General features: G+C 43.0%; 1 protein-coding gene across 17 annotated transcripts in view; it reads left to right on the top strand.

Annotated features, from left to right (window-relative positions):
• The window catches only part of epb41l3a (erythrocyte membrane protein band 4.1-like 3a), a 171,194-nt gene that overhangs the window by 39,480 nt on the left and 109,866 nt on the right, over nucleotides 1-21,848 (top strand). For all 17 annotated transcript variants that reach the window (XM_055633729.1, XM_055633724.1, XM_055633725.1 and 14 more), the window contains 2 exons: nucleotides 9,073-9,264; nucleotides 12,211-12,420. In XM_055633729.1, coding sequence (XP_055489704.1) covers nucleotides 9,088-9,264; nucleotides 12,211-12,420 — 387 coding nt within the window. In that variant the 5' untranslated portion in view covers nucleotides 9,073-9,087. The remainder of the gene's footprint in view (nucleotides 1-9,072; nucleotides 9,265-12,210; nucleotides 12,421-21,848) is intronic.

Below are 21,848 nucleotides of genomic sequence, written 5' to 3'. Positions count from 1 at the left end.
AGGACTGTCTTATGAAGAAAGACTGGATAGACTTGGTTTATACTCTCTAGAATTTAGGAAGTGATTTACCAGAATGGGACCTGAATTAAAGGGTATTATCTATGAGGAGAGGTTGATAGAAGCATGAGAGGTTGATAGAGGACTGATAGAAGCATATACAATTATGAGAGGCACAGAAAGGATAATCAGATAGTCACCCATTCTCAAGGTGGAAATGTCAAAGGCTTGAGGGCATAGCTCCAAGGTGAAAGTGATAAAATTTAAAGGAGACTAGACCAAGTGCAGATCCGTCGGGTCTGCTCCCCCAACGCAGCCATCCCCTACCTGTAGCTCCCAGAGAGGAGGGAGCGGGAGGCAGAGACTGGGAGAAGATTAAAATGCATGGGATTTGCAATGATGGGTGATGTGGGGGGGGGGGGGGCAGAGAAGTGAGGGGAGGTAGTGTTTGAGGGGTGGGGGGGGGGACCATGTTTGTCACAGGGGAGGGCTGGTTCCCGAACGCAATACTGAGGTGTCTCGCTCCCGGCTCCTGGCTGCAGGCAGGGCCCGAGTACGGGGAAGGGCGTGGTAGGGGGGGGGGGGGGGGGGGGGGGGGGGGGTGGGGGGGGGGGTGGTCTGGAGGAGGGTTGTGGCTTGGGAGGGGTGATGTCACTTGCCTGGCTGGTTGATACGAGCAAGAAGACCGTCGGAGGCAGGGAGCGTCACTTGCAGCGCGAGCAAGAAGTCAGCGAGTTTTTTGTCAGTCTTTTCAGATTCTCGAACACTTTCGTTAATAACTGGAGAAATAAAGCATGAATTTTTCAGATAAGACAATTTCGGACACGGGGGGAAAATCTCTAGCGGAATATGTAAAGATTTTACCGTTAGCGCGTCGGTTTTTCGAGAAAATGGGATTATACACAAACAAACACACACACACACACACACACACACGAACACACACACACGCACACACACACACACACACACAAAAAACACACACACATATCCAAGATCATAGTTTTAATAGCTATATATGATGTGTAGGCCGATTCATTTTTCCAGAGGCTGGTGGGTGCCTGGAACGTGCTGCCGGGGGTAATGGTGGAGGCAGATATGATAGTGGCGTTTAAGAGGCTTTTAGATATGAGCATGGAAATCCAGAGTATGGATCATGTACAGGCAGGTGAAATTCATTTAGCCTTGTGTCATGTTCGACACAGATATTTCCTGTGTTGAATCGCTCTATGTTCTCTGTTCCTGGACCAATCATCTCTTTTGCAACAACCTCCGGAGATGCTGGAATGTACTCTTATCCTTAATACTATCTGATTAAGCTATTCCATTATAATTCAATAATTGTTTGCAGTACTTCGCCATTGTGCTGTTCAGCACTTGTTGTATGTATTGTTGTATTTATCGTTATGTATACTGTTGACTCTGTGAGCTCTATGTGAACAAGAATTTCATAACATCCTGGTGTATAGAACATATGAAGCTATGCGTATTTATCTATTTTCTCCCTAATAAGAAAGCTGTTTGCATTAAGAGATTTTCTGAAAGCAAACTTGTGACTTGCAAAATTATATACAATTTGAAGACTGTCAAAAAGCTTTGCGTTTTGGTTGCTGCAAATGTAAATAAACTAATTGGGCTTCAGGTTGAAGGTTTTGGCATATTGTACAGCAGCTGCTGAATTGCCATCATTTTAAATAGAGTGCTTTTTCAAGGATAAACTGCCAATTGGCTGTGTAAATATACTGTAACAAGGGATTTTGATGATGCAGGACATGCAACTGCTGATGTCCACAGATTTAGTTGGAACCTTTCCACTTTTCATGAGAATTTTCCCTTTGGTTATCTTTGCTTATGAACACTCATATGAATGTGGAAGGTGAAATGCAAACTGAAGTGATGTGAGCTCTGTCTTTCAAAGATGAGTATTTCTATACGGACTTCGGAGAATTTCTATCCGGACTTTTGGATCAGAACTTTCGTGATATCTGCAGCAATTGGACCCAAAACCAAATTTTGAAGAAACGTATTTGCAACGGTTCAGTCGAATAGAAATCCCTTTATAGAAGGACAAATGTGAAAATACCTCATTCTTCCTTTCATCTTTCTCAACACTGATTAGGCAGTAATGGCCTATGCTGTCTGTAAGTTCCTGGGTTGTGTCCAGCTCAAAGGAGCTTCTCATTTACAGAGATTTCATGCTGTAATTTTCATGCTTTAAAAATAAAAATTGTCGGGTTTTAATTAGCATCTGCTGAGAATCTGCAAAATAACCTATAAATTAAACCAATTTAGTTGTTTGGAGTGTGCTTGGTGTGTTTCAGCATGCTAGTTCCCTTGCGTAGCCATGCTCCTGCAGTAAGATATCGTTTTAATATGAGGAAGCTTGTCTGAGTGAGCCTCTGGAGCTTTAGAATAGCCAGGCCTATTCATCTTGCATCAAAGGTTAGCCCCACGGCTACTTTCACGACATTTGATGCTTCAATGTCTTGTTTGCCTTCATTCTGGCTGGTTTTCTGCCGTTTGATGGTGGGTGGGGGGATGGGCAGTGGCATCATTCTGAGGGAGCAAACACATCTGTGCTGTTTCCAGGCATGCCTCTGCAAAAAGGCCATATCCAGTTATCTCCAAGGAGCAGATGTCTGGTCAGTAATGAGGGCAGTGAAACCTGCATTAAGTACTCTTGTTCAAATCATCTAGCATGTTGAAATGGGAGAAAGAATCCTCTTGGGGGAATGGAACTAAAAATGCACACTTGGATTCATGGACGCTAATCCAATTTGGTTTAGGGCAGCTGCAAATGGAAGCTCTGTTGCAGATGGTCTTAGTTTTGGTCATGCTTCACGGTTCAGTACATTCTGCTGAATTATCTCTGCACAGGCACACATGATCGAGCAGCAAGTTTGTGTATTGTAATAGCTGCGGAACATTGATAGTGTCTGATAATTTTATTTTTAAATGCTGAGGTTATCCACTTCCATGAACAGTGATGAGGAAGGAAACAGACTTGCCATTCAAAAGGGTCTCTGTTCCCATTTGGTATAACTGCTATTCGCTGCATTATCTGGCACACCCACCTCCAACTGGCCAGGCCATCTACAGGGGCAGCCACATTGGTGTTGGTACTTATAACAAGCTTGTATTTTACATGCAGTACTGGTTGCTGGGAGTTTAAGTTGCCGACTTTTGAAGCATAAGTAGAGAGCTGGAGAAATGATTGTCTGAATTTTGATGCAGGATGCTTAAAATGTGTAACCAGACCTCAAATGTCAGGCAGTAGTCTGACGGAGTCCATGACCAAGTGCACAGGAGATTGCAGCAGGAGGGCTTTGCTCTTGTTTTTAAATGCTTGGGCCTCATTTAACTGGTGCCAAGGAGTGGTGCACCCCAATATGGCGCCTCGTCAGACTGGACGAGCACAGCAAGTGAAGTTGTTTGGAGTGGAGTACTTAAGTGGAGCAAGACAGCAGAGCACAGCAAGAAGAGTTATTTGGATGCGGGGTTTAGAAGCACTTGCGGAGTGCAGGAGGGTGGGGTAAACTAATCACGGTGAGTGGGGGGGATCGGACGATAACTGACACTGCAGTTAAGCAGAGCGCTTCTATCATTGCTAAACTACTGTGTGGTGCCCTTATGGTAGATACTTTGGCCAAAATCCATGAAAATAGCCGTGGGCAGACTTGCCTTGTGAGTAATGGAATCTGATTAGTCTCCATTCATAAGATTACGAACCGAGCAATACTGTTAAACTTCATTACCCTGGGCAATTTTTAATTGTAATGTTTGCATTCTAGTGTGGAAATTATATGGGTTGAACTTTAATCCAAAGTGCCAGACCAGAGAACCACGATATTGTGCGGAGCACATTATCAGCCTACCCGAGTTGACAACAGATGGGTTTGGTTTAGGTGGTTTCTTCAGAAATTCATAATTTCAAATCCTCGCTTTGCGTATTGTTTTGCCGGTCTGTATGTGCCTAACAAGGGCAGACGTTTCCTGCGGGATGCTTTCACTCCACCGTCACCATTTACTAGAATCTATAAATGGGTTTTCTTGTACGATAAAGCTATTAGAGAGGGGTGGGGGGGGGGTCAGCTTTTAGGATGAATGCACATTTCCCCAACAAAAAAACTGCCAAATCTGACCTGTTGAATTACAAATAAATATTTCATGGCAAATATATATATAATAGAAGAAGATATAGCAGTGGAATCTCTTCAGAATTTTTCAGTGAAAATTAATTTTGTGGATGAAGAATCTTTTTTTGCTTAAAAAAAAGAGCTCAAAGCAGAATTCCATTGCTCGATTAGTAGAACCAGAAATTTAAAGATTATTGAATGTTGCTCAGTACCAAAAAATGTTTTGTGAGATTTCCACTCACATAATTGACTTTCTATATTTTAAAAATAAATCTCTATTCAAACCACTAGAAATCAGTTTGGTAAGAACTGAAAACCAGTTTATATTTTCTTTTTGAAAATACTTTGAGATTAACAGCGCTTAAACAGACCCCCCCCGGCCCACCTAATCGTGCCGACCAATGATCACCTCGTGTACGAACACATACTTAGCACTTCATATTTCGCTTGGGCAGCGGTATGAATATTGACCTCTAACTTCAAGTAACCCTTGCTTTCCCTCTCCATCCCTCCCCGTTCCTCGTTCTCTGATCAGTCTGGCTGTCCCCTTGATTACATTTTATCTCTGTAGGTTTCGTTGTCACCTCCGATATACAATGATCTATTCTACTTTTTCCTTGAGTCTCATCCCCTTTGATGTCTTGTTCTCACACCTTGCACTTCCTTATCTCTGTGTCTCCCTCTCCTCTGACCACGATCACCCTGTAAACTAACACTGTCCTGCACACAAGGGAAAATGTAACCATTTTTACCAAAGCCAATTAACCTACAGATCTGTATGCATTTGGAGTGTGGGAGGAAACTGGAACACCCGGAGAAAACCCACGTTGCCATGGGGAGAACGTACAAACTCCGTACAGTCAGCAGCACCCATAATCAGGATCAAACCCATGTGTCTGGCGCTGTAAGGCAGCAACTCTATCGCTATGCAACTGTGCTGTCCTGTAACACTTAAGATTTAAAAAAGACACAAAGTGCAGGTCTGAAGAAGGATATCGACCCAAAACGTCACCCATTCCTTCTCTCCAGAGATGCTGCCTGTACCACTAAGTTACTCCAGCATTTTGTGTCTATCTTCGGTGTAAACCAGTATCCGCAGATCCTTCCTACAGAACACACTAGGGTCAATTTCAAGTTATCAACCCCAATTAACCTGTACGTCTTTGTAGTGTGGGAGGCACTTAGACAACCCCCATGAGGTCACAGGGAGAACATATAAACTCAGCGCAGACATAATCCATAGTCAGGATTGAACCCGGGGTTTCTGGCATTGTAAGGCAGCAACTCTACCGCTGCGCCACACTATATGCCGCTCCTAACCTGCTTTGGAGATTTTGTTTAAGAATCGAGGTAATTGATAAAATACATCTCTATTTATTTTTGTTCAGTGTTCGTTTCTAAAATCGCAATCTTCATTTTCTTATTTTTGTCATTTTTATTGTTACTTTCCTGCTTGTAATATTGGTGTACTTTAGATAAATATTTTGACAGACTGTTAACAATAAGCACTGATTGCTTTGTTTCACATAAGAACATAGAACAGTACAGCACAGGAATGGGCCCTTCAGCCACAATGTTTATGCCAAACAAGATGCATAGCTGAATTGATCTCATGTGCCTGCACCTGATCCATATCCCTCTATTCCCTGCATTTCCACGTGCCTATCCAAAAGCCTCTTAAAAGCAACAATCATTTCTGCCCACATTCTGGCAATGTGTTCCAGACCTCCATCACCCTCTGTATATTAATCATATTGTAACCGCGCCTGCTGGTATCGAACCCGGCATTCGGAAGCCGTGGTCACGTGACTCGGGAGGGGCTGCTAGTTTTTCGCGCGGTTTCGCTTTTGCGCAGCAGTTGAGTACTGTCCACCGTTGTGGCCAGATGCGTTGTAAGAACCTGTAGAGCTAAGAAGCTATTTTGAGAATAAAATAAGTTACTAAACTTAGTTGTCGTTCTTGCGACCGCCAAAATATTTTAATTTTTAACTTGCTTCGCACATCTCCATTAAACTTTACCTCTCTCACATTATAGCTATGTCTGTTGGAAACTGTTGGAAAAAGGTGCTGACTGTCTACTCTGTCGATGCCTGGCATGGTTTCATATAGTTCGGTCAAGTCTCCCTTTGATCTCCATTTCAGATAAACCAATCCAAGTTTGTCCAGTCTCTCCCTGTATATGACACCCTCTAATTCTGGTAATCTACATCACCACTCTCTCCAAAGCTTACACATCTATTGTGCAATGGAGTAACCAGATCTGCATGCAATATTCCAAATGCTGCCTAACCCAAGTCGTATAGAGCTGCATTATGATCCAATATCCTGACACTCAATGTACCCAGCAATGAAGGCAGGCATAATACCATATGCCTCTTTATCACCATATTTACTTGTGTTGCCACCTTTAGTGATCTATGAACTTAGACTCCAAGATCCTTCTGCATATAACGGTGCTCAGGGTCTTGCAATGTAAGATTTGTTGTATTTTAAAGCAGCAGAATGTGGTCCCGAAATTGTTTTTATAGGGAAGCTGTAAAATGAAATTTGCCAATATGTTTCCCATGTTGACTATATTTCTTGACTAATGAGTAGACTGGATTGGTGGTCATGTGTTTATAATCGTTGTGGGATATTGTAGAATTTGTAGTTTAGTTTAGAGATACAACGTGGAAACAGGCCCTTCAGCCCACTGAGTCCGCACTGACCAGTGATCCCCATACATTAACACTATCCCACACGCACTAGATTTAATTTACACTTAAGGGCCTGTCCCACCGTACCAGGTAACTCAAGAGTTCTTCCGAGTTTCTCCTGATTCAAACTCGGAGAATTACGGTAATAGCCGCTCTTAGGTACTCGGGGCTCTCGTGGACATTTTTCAATATATTTCCCGAGTACCTGCCGTTAGCATTACGAGCTGCTAAGAGACGTTCCTAGCTCCGACGTACCCGCTACGTACATTCTATGTACTTACCACGAGTTTGATTTTTTTTTAAACTCGGGAGAGCTCTTGAATTACCTCGTACAGTGGGACAGGCCCTTTACACCAGGCCAATTAACCTACATACCTGTACATCTTTGGAGTGTGGGAGGAAACAGAAGATCTCGGAGCAAACCCACGCGGTCGCGGGAGAAGTACAAACTCCGTACAGACAGCACCCATAGTCAGGATTGAACCCGGGACTCTGGCGCCAGCAAGCGCTGAAAGGCAGCAACTCTACCGCTGCGCCCATAGTGTTATCCCATGAATTACAAATAAACTTTAAGTGATTTAACCACCATTTTAATTTGCAAACAACTACTTGTGTTCCAACAATGCTTACAAAAAGAGCTTTCATTGGAGATTTAATGCTTGTTATTACTTTCAAGTCATTCCAAATTTGGAGCCTTTCTTGTTTTGAAAACAACTGTTGGAATCGGAGCAGGCAATAGTTCGGCGTGTGCTCCATGACAGTGGTGGAGTAATTACCTGGCAATCTGTTTGCTAATGTTGTGCGAGAGACAAATAGCCTCAATGCCAGGGATAATACCCGCCATCTTCGAAGCAACACTTGATTTTCTGCATGTACCCATTTAATTCCTCGTCCGAATGAGGCACTACTGAATGCAGCACCCACTTGGCAGAATAGTATAGTGTTAGCATTGACTTTAATGTCAACTTCTGCAGTGAGAACCTGGAATATGCTTTTTCCGAGATGAAAGTAGCACATATAAAAATAATAAAGAAATATGCCATTTTTGGAAATCTGCTTTAGAATATTTGTTGATAGAGATGATAAACAGGGTCTCCTGTTCGGTTCCAAATACCTACACTATAGGCAAAAACATGTGACTACAACTATTGGCATGGCACAGAGTATGTAAACTCTACTTTGTTGGTGTGAAGGTGTGGGGTTTTTGAAGTTGAGGACTGAAATATTGAAGTCCAATTTGCTATAACATATAACATCATTTACATATTATAGGATTGAGAAATTATTAGATTTGCCAGAAATCAAGATTTTCTGTGGGACAGGATGTTATTCAAAATCTTTGGAAATGAGTGACAATTTCTATGAAGGTCAACAGACCAGATAGTTGAGTTACCAGCTTTAGGAAGTGATTTTTTTTAAATGTAGATCATGAATTGGGCATTGCTCTCTTCCATTTTCTTTTGATACTTAAGGGGTTGGACAGGCGAGATGCAGGAAGATTGTTCCCGATGTTGGGGAAGTCCAGAACAAGGGGTCACAGTTTAAGGATAAGGGGGGAAATCCTTTAGGACCGAGATGAGAAAAACATTTTTTTCACACAGAGAGTGGTGAACCTGTGGAATTCTCTGCCACAGAAGGTAGTTGAGGCCAGTTCATTGGCTATATTTAAGAGGGAGTTAGATGTGACCCTTGTGGTTAAAGGTATCAGGGGGTATGGAGAGAAGGCAGGTACAGGATAGTGTTGGATGATCAGCCAAGGTCATATTGAATGGGTGTGCAGGCTCGAAGGGACGAATGTTCTACTCCTGCACCTATTTTCTATGTTTCTATGATTTCAGATTTTGCCTGGGCTTCAACTTTTAATCACTTTATTAATTGGAAACTATTTGTGAAGGGTGTCCTCAAATGCCTTGCATTTTTGTGCTAAAATGCCATAGAACTGCAAAAACCGAACTCCAGCTGAAATGTTCAGTGTAGCTTTTTTCTGCTTTAACACCTACGCCCTGAACCGTGCCTCAGTAAAGAACAGAAAAAATGAGAGGACGGTGTCTCTCAGATACAGTTTTCCTGCATTATTTTAAATAGTGTTGGGATACTACTAGGTACATGTCCCTGCTCTGGATTATTTTGTCCTATCCCTCTCCAGAGCAAACTTCATGCTTGGAAGTTGTAAAATAAATAAATCAACTTTTGTGTACATGAGGCACGATGAACTGATTTTTCTTCACAAATTTGTCTTCTAGGAATAATTCACAACCATGACAACGGAACCGGGTTCAGATTCTGAATCTAAGCAGGACCAAGAACAGAAGGAAGCAGCTGAAAAGAAAGAGGCAGCAACTGCAACTGAACAAGAGGAGAGTGCTGAGCATCAGCAGGCAGACGGGGTAGACGGGATCCCAGCAGCAATTGGTACCTCCGAGAGGAAGAAGCTGGCAAGTCGCAGTTCATGCCATCTCTTTTAGATTGAAGCCAATTAAGGCTTAAATTCTTAAAAAATTGCAAGGCTGCAGAGTTATTGTAATTGCTTAATGTGCAGGAAATGTGCTGAATTTAATGTAGAAACTTAAGGCAGACAAACTGCAGATGCTGTTCAATACACCATAAGGACACCAAGTATTGGATGGATAGGGGGGGGGGGGGAGGGGAGGCCCTCGGTGAGAAGAAAGGGAAAAAACATCTCTGATGTGCACCCCAGCATGGAGAAATTACATATTCCCAGCATGGAAAAACAGATTGGGAACAGAGGAGATGGAGGAATGGCAGTAAGGTATAGTGTCTGTACAAAAGCCAGGGTGGGAGGAAATGTCATCCAGGTAATTGATGACAATTGTAAAAGGTTTCTGCTGTCTCATAAGGATTTGTGTGGGGGGAGCTCCACCTGCTGAAAGTGGTGCCAATTGCAATCTGTTGGCGGGGGTGGAAGAAAATAGAATTTATTATAATTATAAAATATAACATTTTGATCATCTCATAAGTTTAGATGCCTATCGGGATGATATCTGCTGAAAGTACAGGAATTATTTTCAGTGCTCTCCTAAACCTTTAGTGTAGATCATATTAGGTGAATGAAGAAGTGCCTTGACCCGAAACGTCGCCTATTCCTTCTCTCCATAGATGCTGCCCCACCCGCTGAGTTTCTCCCGCATTTTTGTCCACCATCATATTAGGTGAAATTACTTTCATCACCTTGGTGCCTCCTTTTAACACCTTGCTTGACATTAAATTACATGAAAACTGAAGGTGGATTTGCAGATTTTACCCTACTTTTGTGGATCCAGTGACACAGTTTATTTCAGAAACATGCTCTCTTGGACAATACTGCCAGTGCCAGACTGTGAAGCAAGAGATCGGGCAGCTTTTAGTGGTTGGCTTGGCTGAAAATGTGCTCCCTATTTCTTTTTAAAAGTTTTGTAATCACAGGTTTCCCATTTGATGCATATCAGTTTATAATGTCTGCAGTACATGCACTAGAGCTTCTCCAATCACTCCCTGACATGTCCTCTATTATTCATGTTTTAGGACTAAATTTTCCGAAATTTAAGTGAATATCTATGCACTCAGAGCAGAGAAATGATGAAGACAAAGAATTGCCAGAGCCTGGTCTAGTTTAATTTGAGCAAATGTATTACTAATTAGAGCAGTCTGTCATTCTCCAGGCAATCCTAATCACAAGTGGAATGAAATGGTTTTGCCAAGGTCTGCAGAGGGAGAGCTGGGGGGATGAATGTCGTGCTCTTGCGCTAATGTCCTTTTGGTTCAGTCAATGACATTCATTTCCCCTCTCGTGGAGTATGCTCCATCACTTTTGATTTCCATACATGACTTGATTTAGAACGGAAAAATTGATGATCGTGAGCGAGTCGTATTTGCATGTGTGGTTAAATACAGTTCAACTTTTCTAACTGACCATAAAAATATAGGTGATTTTTTTTTCAAGAGGCATGGTGTATATTTTGTTCATGCTGGTCTTTGATAATATCTCGTGGGGCACCAAATAAATGAACAGGAATTGTTGCAGCGTGAATAGAAAGTTTGCATGCACAGACTCTGGTCAATGAGGATTACACATTTTTTTTACAGTGGAAGTTTTGGATGTGTATTTGGTAATTATTTTATTTTATTTCCAGTTATGATATGCAGCATCAATTTGTTTTTGCCAAAGTGAAGTGGATTTAGAGAACACCTTCAATTTGTAGTCATAAAATATCGGTGTTTACAAAATAAAAACCAAACAAGGCAGTCTCTAAGTCAATGTTAGAGTAGCTTGAGCAATTTGCACCCTCTTATGAAAAATGACATTAAAACCTTTCAGTATAGTGCAAATGCCCTAGGATAATATGAAGCATGACAGCTGTAGCGAATGGGTGTAGCTAGAACATCTGCTTGGGGCAAAAAGTATCTTTAGATTCACAGACTACTGCAGCGCAGAAGGAGGTGATTCAGTCCACCGAGCCTGTGCTGGTTTTAAACTCCAGCTGAGATGTGGACTCTAATCTCCATGTTTGTTACATCACTGTTACCCAGTCAGCTGTTGCTCTGAGTGTTTCTTTAACTGATTGAAAGGGGTGTCTGTTCCTTGGATGACTCTGCACGCCAACTGACCCACAAATGTCAATCCATCTACTGCCTGGATGATAGCTTAATATTAAAGGAAGGTATTGCTGTGGAATGTGGTGCTTGATTTTAACCCAAAATGTAATATTACCGCATGTTAAGCAAACTAGGCATAGGATAGAACATTTAAAAATACATACATTTAGCAGCATGGATAAGCAATTCTTCTAATAGGCAAAGACTATATCCTCTAATTAGCAAATGTGCAATGAGGGCAGGTTGAGACAGATAGCACAATGGGCTAAGAGTTCGGCTGGCGACCGGAAAGCCGGTTCAAAATCCGCTTGGAGTAGGATAGAACATTTTAAAAATACATACATTTAGCAGCATGGATAAGCAATTCTTCTCATAGCCAAAGACTATATCCTCTAATTATGCAAATGTGCAATGAGGGCAGGTTGAGGCAGTTTGTATCATTTAATCTTGGATAAAGGTATTGCCTGAGGTGGTGGCAATGGTACAATGATGAGATTTCTTTTAGGTTGCCCTGGTGAAGGGCTGCTAGAGATAAAATGCGCAACAGAGGATTATATATTTTGGTACATCCATTTTTGATTTTCCAAAAGTTTCCCAGACTTCTAATGAGGTACTTGCCCATATAAGGTTACATTAATTAAATCTCATAAATGTGGTTTCAGCTATGTTTTGCACGATTAAATGATATTTGTGAGGGAAATGCTGTGGTGCACAAGGTAGTTTGCGGGAACATTGAACTTTTGCATGGTCATGTTTTTAAAAGACTAACCACTTGATTATCTAATTAGATTGGTGAATGTGAAAAAGAGGCGGACGGAGCTTCCGGCAAACTTACTGTGAGTCAGCAGGAAGACCACCAGGCTGAGGACGACAAACTCTCCCAAAAATCCTCTTCAAGCAAGTTATCCAAATCTCCTCTGAAAGGAGTAAAAAGGCCAAAGAACATGCTGTGCAAAGTGACCCTTCTGGATGGCTCTGAACATACCTGCGAGGTTGAGGTAAGGAGATGATTCCTATTCTCATTATCCACATTCTCATTAGCAACTTGCTGCATGTTCTGAACAGAGTTCGCATTTGAACTCGCAGCTGACAGAGTTCGCATTTCCTTCTGTTGCCGTGCTGCACAGTTCGTTAGACCTTTTTGTTGAACTCTCCCTGGTGTAATATCCACAGGTTTCATTCTGGAACTTTTAAGCTATTTTTAATGAGCAGATTTAGCGCATGGTGAAAAGTGTGATTTGGGACACACTGGTAAATGTACATAGTTTTACTACAGGAAAGGTTCACCTGCAGGCTCCTAAAGTGCTGCCAGAAATAATTAGCAACTTTCTGGTGTTGTGGAGTTAGTGACAGATCCTACTGTGTGAATGGTGATGTGAAATTGGAAGTATATTGCCATATAAATCTGTGCAAACTATGTAGATTTTTTTTAATTGCCCTTTTCGTATATTTATAAATTAATTAAATTTATTGCAAGAAAAATGTGATGATGAAATATATTGCTAGGATGTGTAAATGACATATATAGAGCATCTATGTTCTACCAAGATGCAGTACAGAACGCCACAGGGAGATCCTTTTTCCCCTGTGTCTATCAAACTGTACAACGCCACCCCCTTCTGTCGTGGTGTAGACTGACTCTCTCTCTCTCTCTCCCCTCCGAATCTGCTGTTCGGGAGAGTCCCAGGATTTAGATGGGGCTGATCAATAAAAGAATGGTGAGGTATTTCTATGTCAGGGCCATGTCCAAATATGTCTGCTGTCCTTGTTGGTAAAGATGGTCAGATTTAGAGATGCCAAGGAGTTATTGGGCAGGTACCGGCAGTGTGTCTGTAAAGGGGCTGTCCCACTTGGGCGATCTAATCTGCGAGTTAAGAAGAGTGTCTTCGACCTTCAAGCTCGAGGGCACGCGCCTGGAAAGCCTTGAGCTGGATCCATCGACCGACCACGTGCGCGCGAGCACACACACACACACACACACACACACACACACACACACACACACACACACACACACACACACACACACACACACACACACACACACACACACACACACACACACACACACACACACACACACACACACATTGCAAAGGCGGGGGCCAGAGAAAAGCGGGGCCAGAGGGAGCGCTGTCTGAAATTCACACCCACTGCACAGTCACGGTAGGTCCTTGAGGGAGAGAAGGAGGGGAGAAGGAGTGGAGACACTTTTAAGAAGTCTAATAAAGTTTAGCGGGCATTTAACGTACCGGTAAGTTTTCCTTGATCCTGAAAACTTCAATGAGTCAATCAAAATGCCCGGTCAGCGAAGGAGATCGGCTATGGCTGCTTTCGACTGCGTGTAACTAAATAGCGACCCCACTCCACTGCACTACGAGTTCAAAAGAACCATGCCGACCAAATTTTACTCGCGGAAAATTTTTCAACATGCTGAAACATTTTCCGCGACCTAGCTGAGGCCATGAGTATTCGGGAACTTCCCTCGAGCATGAAGGAGAGTTCCAGCGACCTGGTAAGTCCTCCTAGGACCACGTTTCGACCATGCTGCGACATTGAAGGTCGAAGACACTCTTCTAAACTCGAAGGTTAGGTCGCCGCAGTGGGGTGACCTAATCCCCTTAACTGGCATATAATGCTGCCATTGGTGGTGGGGGGAATGAATGTTTTGGGTGAGTGATGGGATCACTGTCAAGAGCATTATTCAAGTTGGTTTTAACCTCCTGGAGTGAGTGCAGATTTTGGCTACACTCCTCCATGAAAGTGGAGAGTATTCCTGTGCATTTCTGACGAGTGGTTTGTAGGTGATGTTGAAAGATTTGGGATGTTAGGAGATGAGTCACTCGCCTCGGGGTACCCAGCCCCTGACCTGGTCAGTGGTACACAAAAATGCTTGAGAAACTCAGCGGGTGCAGCAGCATCTATGGAGCGAAGGAAATAGGCAACGTTTCAGGACCACTTCTATCAGTGGTATTTGTGTGTTCAATTTGAGTTTCTAGTCAATGGTGATTCATGGAATATATCAAAGGGAGGTGGTTCGATTCTGTCTTGCTGGAGATATTAAATATCTTCAAAGGCCCACACCACCTTGGCCATGCTCTCATTTTGCTTCTCCCATTAGGAAGTAGATACAGGAGCCTGACAACCATTACTACTAAGTTCAAGAACAGCTTCCTCCCAACAACCATCAAGCTCTAGAACACTGCACATCACAAACCTCTGCAACTATGATATTTTCTGTGCTGTCTTTGGTTGTGGAGTTTTGATTTTGCACTTGTGGTTACCCAGTATTATGATAATTACCGTAATTTATTTTAATTTTGGGTATTACGTGTTATCTATGTCCTAGAGCATTTACAGATCAGTTAAACTGCTGCAAATAAGAATTGTATTATTCTCTTGTCAGTACAAATGACAATTAAATACTCTTGACATTCTTGTAGTGATCCAAATGTTACTTGCCCAACGTTGTCCTGTGCCTGATTGTAGGTTTGGGTTTTGCTGTCTGCAACCATGGACTGCTGTACTTTCCGAAGAGTTATGAATGGAGTTGAGCATTATAACCATCAGTACATTTTCTCACTTCTGACCGTAATAAAGCATTTATTTCAAGAGAGCTTGTCCACAAAAGCAGGGATGTAATGCTGAGGCTCTTTAAGGCGCTGGTCAGGCCGCATTTGGATTATTGTGAGCAATTTTAGGCACCATATCTGAGGAAGGATGTGCTAGCTCTGGAGAGGGTCGAGAGGAGGTTTAAAGAATGATCCCGGGAATGAGTGGGTTAACATATGATGAACGTTTGATGACACTGGGCCTGTACATGCTGGAGTTTAGGATGAGCAGGGCCGGATTTAGATGAAGAGGGGCCCTAGGCTATTCCACTTGTGAGGTCCCTCCCAATCCTCCACCCCCACGACTAGAGAAAGATGGAAGAGTCCACCAGATTGACACCGATGTGCAGCCGAGATAAGGGCTGGAAAGCTGCGCTTTTTATTTATTGCCAGTGCTAGTGTTGAGTTGTCGGCTTAAAGCACTATTATTCTGAAATGGAGGGAAAGGGAAATTACTGAAGTGTTGTTTAGAGACTACAGTGCGTTGTGACAGCAAATGTAAGAAAGGCCTATGACAGTGGAAAAAATATAATACACCAGACCCATACGAAGCTTTTCAAAAAAAGGAGTGGCATGATTACAAAAATGTTATGTGAAATAAGTGCATGCAGCGCATATCACAAGCGCAAAGCTCAAAGACCCTTAAGCGGGCCCTGGAAGCTCTGGGGTTTTAGATGCTCCTGGTGCATTCTGAGTCTTATTTTGGATCATTTTTTCACCAGATTTATCACTAATATTTCAGAAATAATTTTGGTTGTGTCAAGAGTAATGCGTGGTTGGAATGGGATGATTGGGGTCATTGTTGTTTGAAGCCTATAGGTAAATCTGGCCCTGCCGAGGACCCCCCTAGATCTCGAGGCCCTATGCTTAAGCTTGTGAAGCTTATATGTAAATCCAGTCCTGAGGTTGAGGGGACACCTCATTGAAACACACAGAATAGTGAAAGGCTTGGATAGAGTGGATGTGGAGAGGATGTTTCCATTAGTGGAAGTCTAGGACTAGAGGTCATAGCCACAAAATTAAAGGATGTTACTTCAAGAAGATGAGGGATTTTGTTAGTCAGAGGGTTGTGAATCTGTGGAATTATTTGCCACAGAAAGCTGTGGTGGCTGTCAATGGATATTTTTAAGTCAGAGATAGATCGATTCTTGATTTGTACGTGTGTCGGGTCATGGGGAGAAGGCAGGAGAATGAGGTAAGGAGGGAGAGATAGATCAGCCATGATTGAATGGCGGAGTGGACGATGGGCTGATTGGCCTAATTCTGCTCCTATCACTTATGACCTTATGAAAGGAATGTCATTAATGATGCAGCTGAAGAGGCAGTCACATGCACGACTGTGAGTGAAGTCTTTACCGGGAACTTTGTGGCTTAGGTGTGTATGATCATCATCACCAAAAAGGCTGACTTCGTTTATGTTTGAAAACCATTTCACAAATCCCATAGGAGTAGGAGCAATGGATTTCTGTAAAACCTATTGACATTGGTGAGATGCCTAAACATTGCACCCATAAAGGTTGGATAAATCAAGATAATTGCCATTTGTGAAAGCATTTAAGAGAACACTGTATTCAAACAATGCTCCAATTTTAAAATGAGATGCAAATGATTGATCTCAATTGCCAATTATTTCTTTTGAATCTGTGTGTTCGGATAAATTAGCAGTAATACTGGGTAACCAAACCAGCCAAAGTGCATAGTGCAACCTCTGCGTAGTTCATATGGGTAGGACTGTGGCGGTTAGGGTTGTGCGGTGTGGATTTACATAGCAATAGTGCTTTCAAGTAGGGAGTTTCTGGATTTTAAGCTACATGGCAGCGAACTAATGGCAGTATAATTCCAAGTCTGGATGGTAAGGGGAGAGGAATCTGCAAGTGGTGGCATTCACTTACGCTTGGCACCAGTTGCTTGACAAGTTGATGCAGTGCATTTCGGGGTTGGAGGGAATGCCAGTCAAGTGAATGATGATCTGCGAGCTGTTGACCAGCTCAGAGTTTTGGCACTCCAATCATTTGGGCAAGTCAGCCCCAGAGAAACGCGATGTTTGCTTGTGTGCAGGGAACTGATTGACAGGATTGAAATACCCAAGTTTGGAACAGATGATGAAATGATTGAATATTTAGATATTTGTTCTTGCTGTCATTCTAAACATGAGTGCACACACACTGTAATTTGTTGATAATTGTTTGGTTAGTAAAGGTTTAAGTAACCAGTCATTTGAGTCTGAAGAAGAGTCTCGGCCCGAAACATTGCCTATTTCCTTGGCTCCATAGATGCTGCCACACCCGCTGAGTTTCTCCAGCAATTTTGTCTACCTTCGATTCTCCAGCATCTGCAGTTTCTTCTTGACCATTTGAATTCAGTAACTGAAATAGCAAATTAAGGATTAAAATATGAAAATTAATTGAATTAAATAATTTGGAGTTGTAATGTTTGTAATTTGAGTCATCAGCTATAATCATTCACATATTTGAGAATGTTCTTTGATGCCATTAATTTACATCTGAATGTATTTTCTTCACATTGCAAGCCGTGATTCTATTTAAAAAGCACATTTGAACATAGAACAGAGTATAAAAGTACAGTCTTTCGACCCACAATGTCTCTGTTGAACATGATGCCAAGATAAACTAGTCTGTTTGCACGTGGTCCACAACCCTCCATTCCCTGCATATCCACTTGCTCATTTAAATGCCTCTTAAATACTTCTATCACATGCCTCCACCTTCACCCCAGGCAGCTCGTTCCAGGCACCTAAAACCCTCTGTTTGCAAAAACAAACTACCTCTGCACTTCTAGTCTTATCTTATATATATTAAAACTCGTTTGTTGGTTTGTAATGGGTTCTATTTCGCGAAAATTTGTTTAAGCTATTTGTGAATTTACTCCCACCCTTTGCCGTAACGGATAATTTTTTACATATTCCTGTAGAGTTTTTCCTCCTCCACATTTTGTTTTGAAAATTAGAAAATTTGGTTATTAATTTCCCCGCTTTTTTAGTAAAAAACATCAAAAAAAATGTAAAATCAAGCTGCTGCATGAGTCACAGGGCCATCTCACAGATGTCAAATCACAATGGATTTCATTTACATATGATATGACATCACAATGGGACAGGTGTGGGAGATTGGAACCGTCACGTAAATATAAATAGAGCAAGTTGTCCTCCACTCCCCTCTTATTCTCCTCCCCTCCTTCCCTTCCCACTTCCCCCCTCTCCCCTCCCTCACTTCCCCTTCTCCCCTCCCTCACCCCCCCTCCCTGACCCCCCCCCCCCTCACCTCCCTCCCCCTCTCCCCCCCCCCACTCCCCTCTCCTCCCGTCTCTCCCCCCCCCCTCTCTCCCCACCCCTCTCTCCTCCTTCCCCACCTCCCTCCTCCACCCCTCTCCTCCCTCCTCCCCCTCTCAACCCCCTATCCCTCCTCCCCCCTCCTCTCCCACCCCCCTCCCTCCCTCCCTCCTCACCTCTCTCCCTCTCTCCCTCTCTCCTCTCCCTCATCCCCCCCCTCCTCCCCTCTTCCTCTCCCCCCTTTCCTCTCCTCTCCTCACCCCTCTCCCGCCTCACACCCCACCCCTCCTCACCCCTCCCCCCCCCTCTCACCCCTCCTCCTCCTCTCCCCCACCCCATCTCTCCCCTTTCCCCCTCCATTCCCTTCTCCCCCCCCCATCTTCCCCTTCTCTCATCCCCCCCTCATCCACCCCTCCCATCCCTCCCCCTCTCCCCTTTCCCCCTATCCCTCCCTCCCCTTCCCCAACCCCTCTCTCCACCACTCCCCCCACCATTCTCAAATCCCCTCCCCCCCCACTCACACTCCCCTACACCCCTCCCTCTCCTTCTTCCCCCCTCCCCACTCTCCTCCCCTTCCCCATCCCCCTCTCTCTCCCTTCCCCCCCCTCTCTCCTCCCCTCCCCAATCTCTCCCCATCTCCACCCTTCCTCCTCCACCCTTCTCTCCTCCCCTCTCTCTCCCTCTCCCTCCTCTCCTCCTCCCTCTCTCCTCTCAACCCTCTCTCCTCAACCCTTTCTTCTCCCCCCTCTCCTCCCCCCTCGCCATCTCTCCCCATCTCCTCCCCCTCCCTCCCTACCCCTCCCCCCCTCTCTCCATCTCCTCCACCCTCCCCCTCTCTTCTCTCTCTCCCCCCTCCTCCTCCTCCCTCCCCCTCCCCACCACCCGCTCTCCTGTGTGCGTGTGAAGCCGCAGCAACCGCCCCCCCTCCGCAAACGCACGAGCGGGTCTGCACTGGCTCTAGTTGCCTTTAAACGTTACAAAGCAAGGATTAAATGCTAAAAAGCCTCAAAAGCTATTCCAGCTGCATCCTCACTGCTATAAATGGGATTCATGCCAGCTCAAATAAATGTCAACTCCAGGCTGATTAAAGGTCATCAACCTGATATAAAAAATGCTTTAATTTCTACAAATGCTGCCTGACCTTAATATTTCAGGCATTTTCTGTTTTTTATTTCCCAAATTAGTTTTTTTTTTCCATTAGTAATGTGTAACTAAAAATGAGAGGGATTTTAAAATTACTTTGGCTCATTTGAAAGTGGCCCCCATGTTGCAGGGAGTTTGTGTTCCTAGAAAACAGTCCATCTCGAGAATTCTCCATTAAGAGAAGCCACGTCATCGACATGTCTGTCGAGAAACACGAGCAGATAAGTGTTTATTTACGTGCTGTTTTTGACAAATTCTTTGAGAGCAAAATTAATTTAGTATTTCCCATTTTTGGGTAGTGATTTGTAAATGCTGCCTGTTCATCATCAGGTTCACTAGTTTTATGATGACTGAATACTTTGTTTCTAATCGTGGGATTATGTGATTTTTCTTTGCTTTTTGTCAAGCTGTGATCTGGAAAACAATCTATGTTTTCCATGAAAACTGCAAATCAGCACCATCTAACTCTGACTTTGTAGAAACACTTCCCCCTCTTACTGTCAGTTGGTCTCTGTGCTGAGATTTGTGTTTAATTATGGTAACCAAGAGAGAAACTAAGCTCTTTCGGAATTCTATTTTTTTTTTCAGAGCCACTTATTGTAGCAATGCAGCTGTGAAGTTTTTAATTGCAATCTGTTTTATTTTTTAAATTGCCATTGCTTGGATAATATTCAGTCCCATGTGGACATCGAAGGCTGCAACCCAGAAACCCTAACTTTGTCTTTTGTTTGGGGGGGAATGATGGCATTCGCACCAGTGGGCTATATGGTATTGACTGCAATGTCATAAACATTTAATCCATTAAAAATGCTTTCTGAACTGTTCATGTTTGGTATAGAAACTAAATTTTATTGCATTTGACTGCCCTAGTAATTTACTGTTAGTTAGTTGGCTGAATGTCTTCAAAAAATCTCATTGGTATTAAAAGTTAAATTACAGGCTTCTCTTTGCTGTTGCTTTTGCTTCATTCAACCTTGTTCCATAATATCATTGGCAACGTAATTATCCCACAACGACAGGCTAGCAGACACATCTTTATATTTGCTCAGTTGCTCCTGATGACTATCTCGGTGGGTGCACAAACTGAAATAACACGTTGTGACGTGTGTGAGAGCTGCACTGTATCAGCAGTTACTGTCATTCACCCAACATATTTGAACAATCATTGGATTGCAGATGCCCATGTTAATTTGAGGACAATAAGTCCTTGTTTCTTTTGGCAATGTTTGACTCTACTAGTGCAGCGATTCCTCCATTTTACAAATGTTTGATTTGTTAACATGCTGTTAATGTTAACTCTTTGCAGTATGTGTAGCCATTTTTCACGATTTATAAATGTGATTTTTTTAACAAGAAACCATTTTCTGGGAACAATTCTATTTTGTTAAATTGAGATATGGGCTGCAACAGCATGAGAGGGGACATGATTTTATAGACTGGTTCTGAAATGTAAAATATGTTGGATTTGTAGGCGACACAGAATGTTTATGCATTTGAACGAATATATAGTACCATTTGGTTTGGAATGTTAGTTTATTTTATTCGCAAAACGTATCCTATGCTATCATAAAAGATTATATCCATGCCTTAATTATTATGAAGAAGATGCAAGTCTGAAAGTAGCAAACAAAAGCTGTTTGGTGCATTTTTCGAAGCTACTGTGACTATTTTGTGTTACAATCCCACCCATTCTGAAGATCAAACATTGAGCAATCCAGCATATGGTGTAGAAACAAGGAACTGCAGATGCCGGTTGACACAAAAACGGAAGTAACTCTGCGGGTCATATAAACTTAGAAAATAGGTGCAGGAGTGGGCCATTCGGCCCTTCGAGCCAGCACTGCCATTCAATATGATCGTGGCTGATCATCCAGAATCAGTACCCTGTTCCTGCTTTCTCCCCGTATCCCTTCATTCCGTTAGCCCTAAGAATTAAATCTAACTCTCTCTCTTGAAAACATCCAGTGAATTGGCCTCCACTGACTTCTGTGACAGAGAATTCCACAGATTCACAACTCTCTGGCTGAAAAAGGTTTTCCTCATCACAGTCCTAAATGGCCTACCCCTTATTCTTAAACTGTGACCCCTGATTCTGGACTCCCCCAACATGGGGAACATTTTTCCTGCAGCATCAGGCAGCATCTCTGGAGAAAATGGACAGGCGGAGTTTCTAGTTGGGACCCTTCAACACAGGAGCTGGTTCTTTGGCCCACAATATTGTGATGAACATGTTGCCAAGACCAGCTCTTACCTGCCCGCATGTAATACATATCCCTCCATTCCCTGCATATGCATGTGCCTATCTAAAAGACTTAAATGCCACTACCACATTTGCCTCCACCACCAACTCTAACAATTCCAGGCCTTCACCACTCTGTATGTA

Source organism: Leucoraja erinacea, chromosome 4 (genome assembly GCF_028641065.1).
Source record: "Leucoraja erinacea ecotype New England chromosome 4, Leri_hhj_1, whole genome shotgun sequence".
In the NCBI taxonomy this organism is placed as follows: Eukaryota; Metazoa; Chordata; class Chondrichthyes; order Rajiformes; family Rajidae; genus Leucoraja; species Leucoraja erinaceus.
This window is presented reverse-complemented; position numbering and strand designations above follow the sequence as displayed.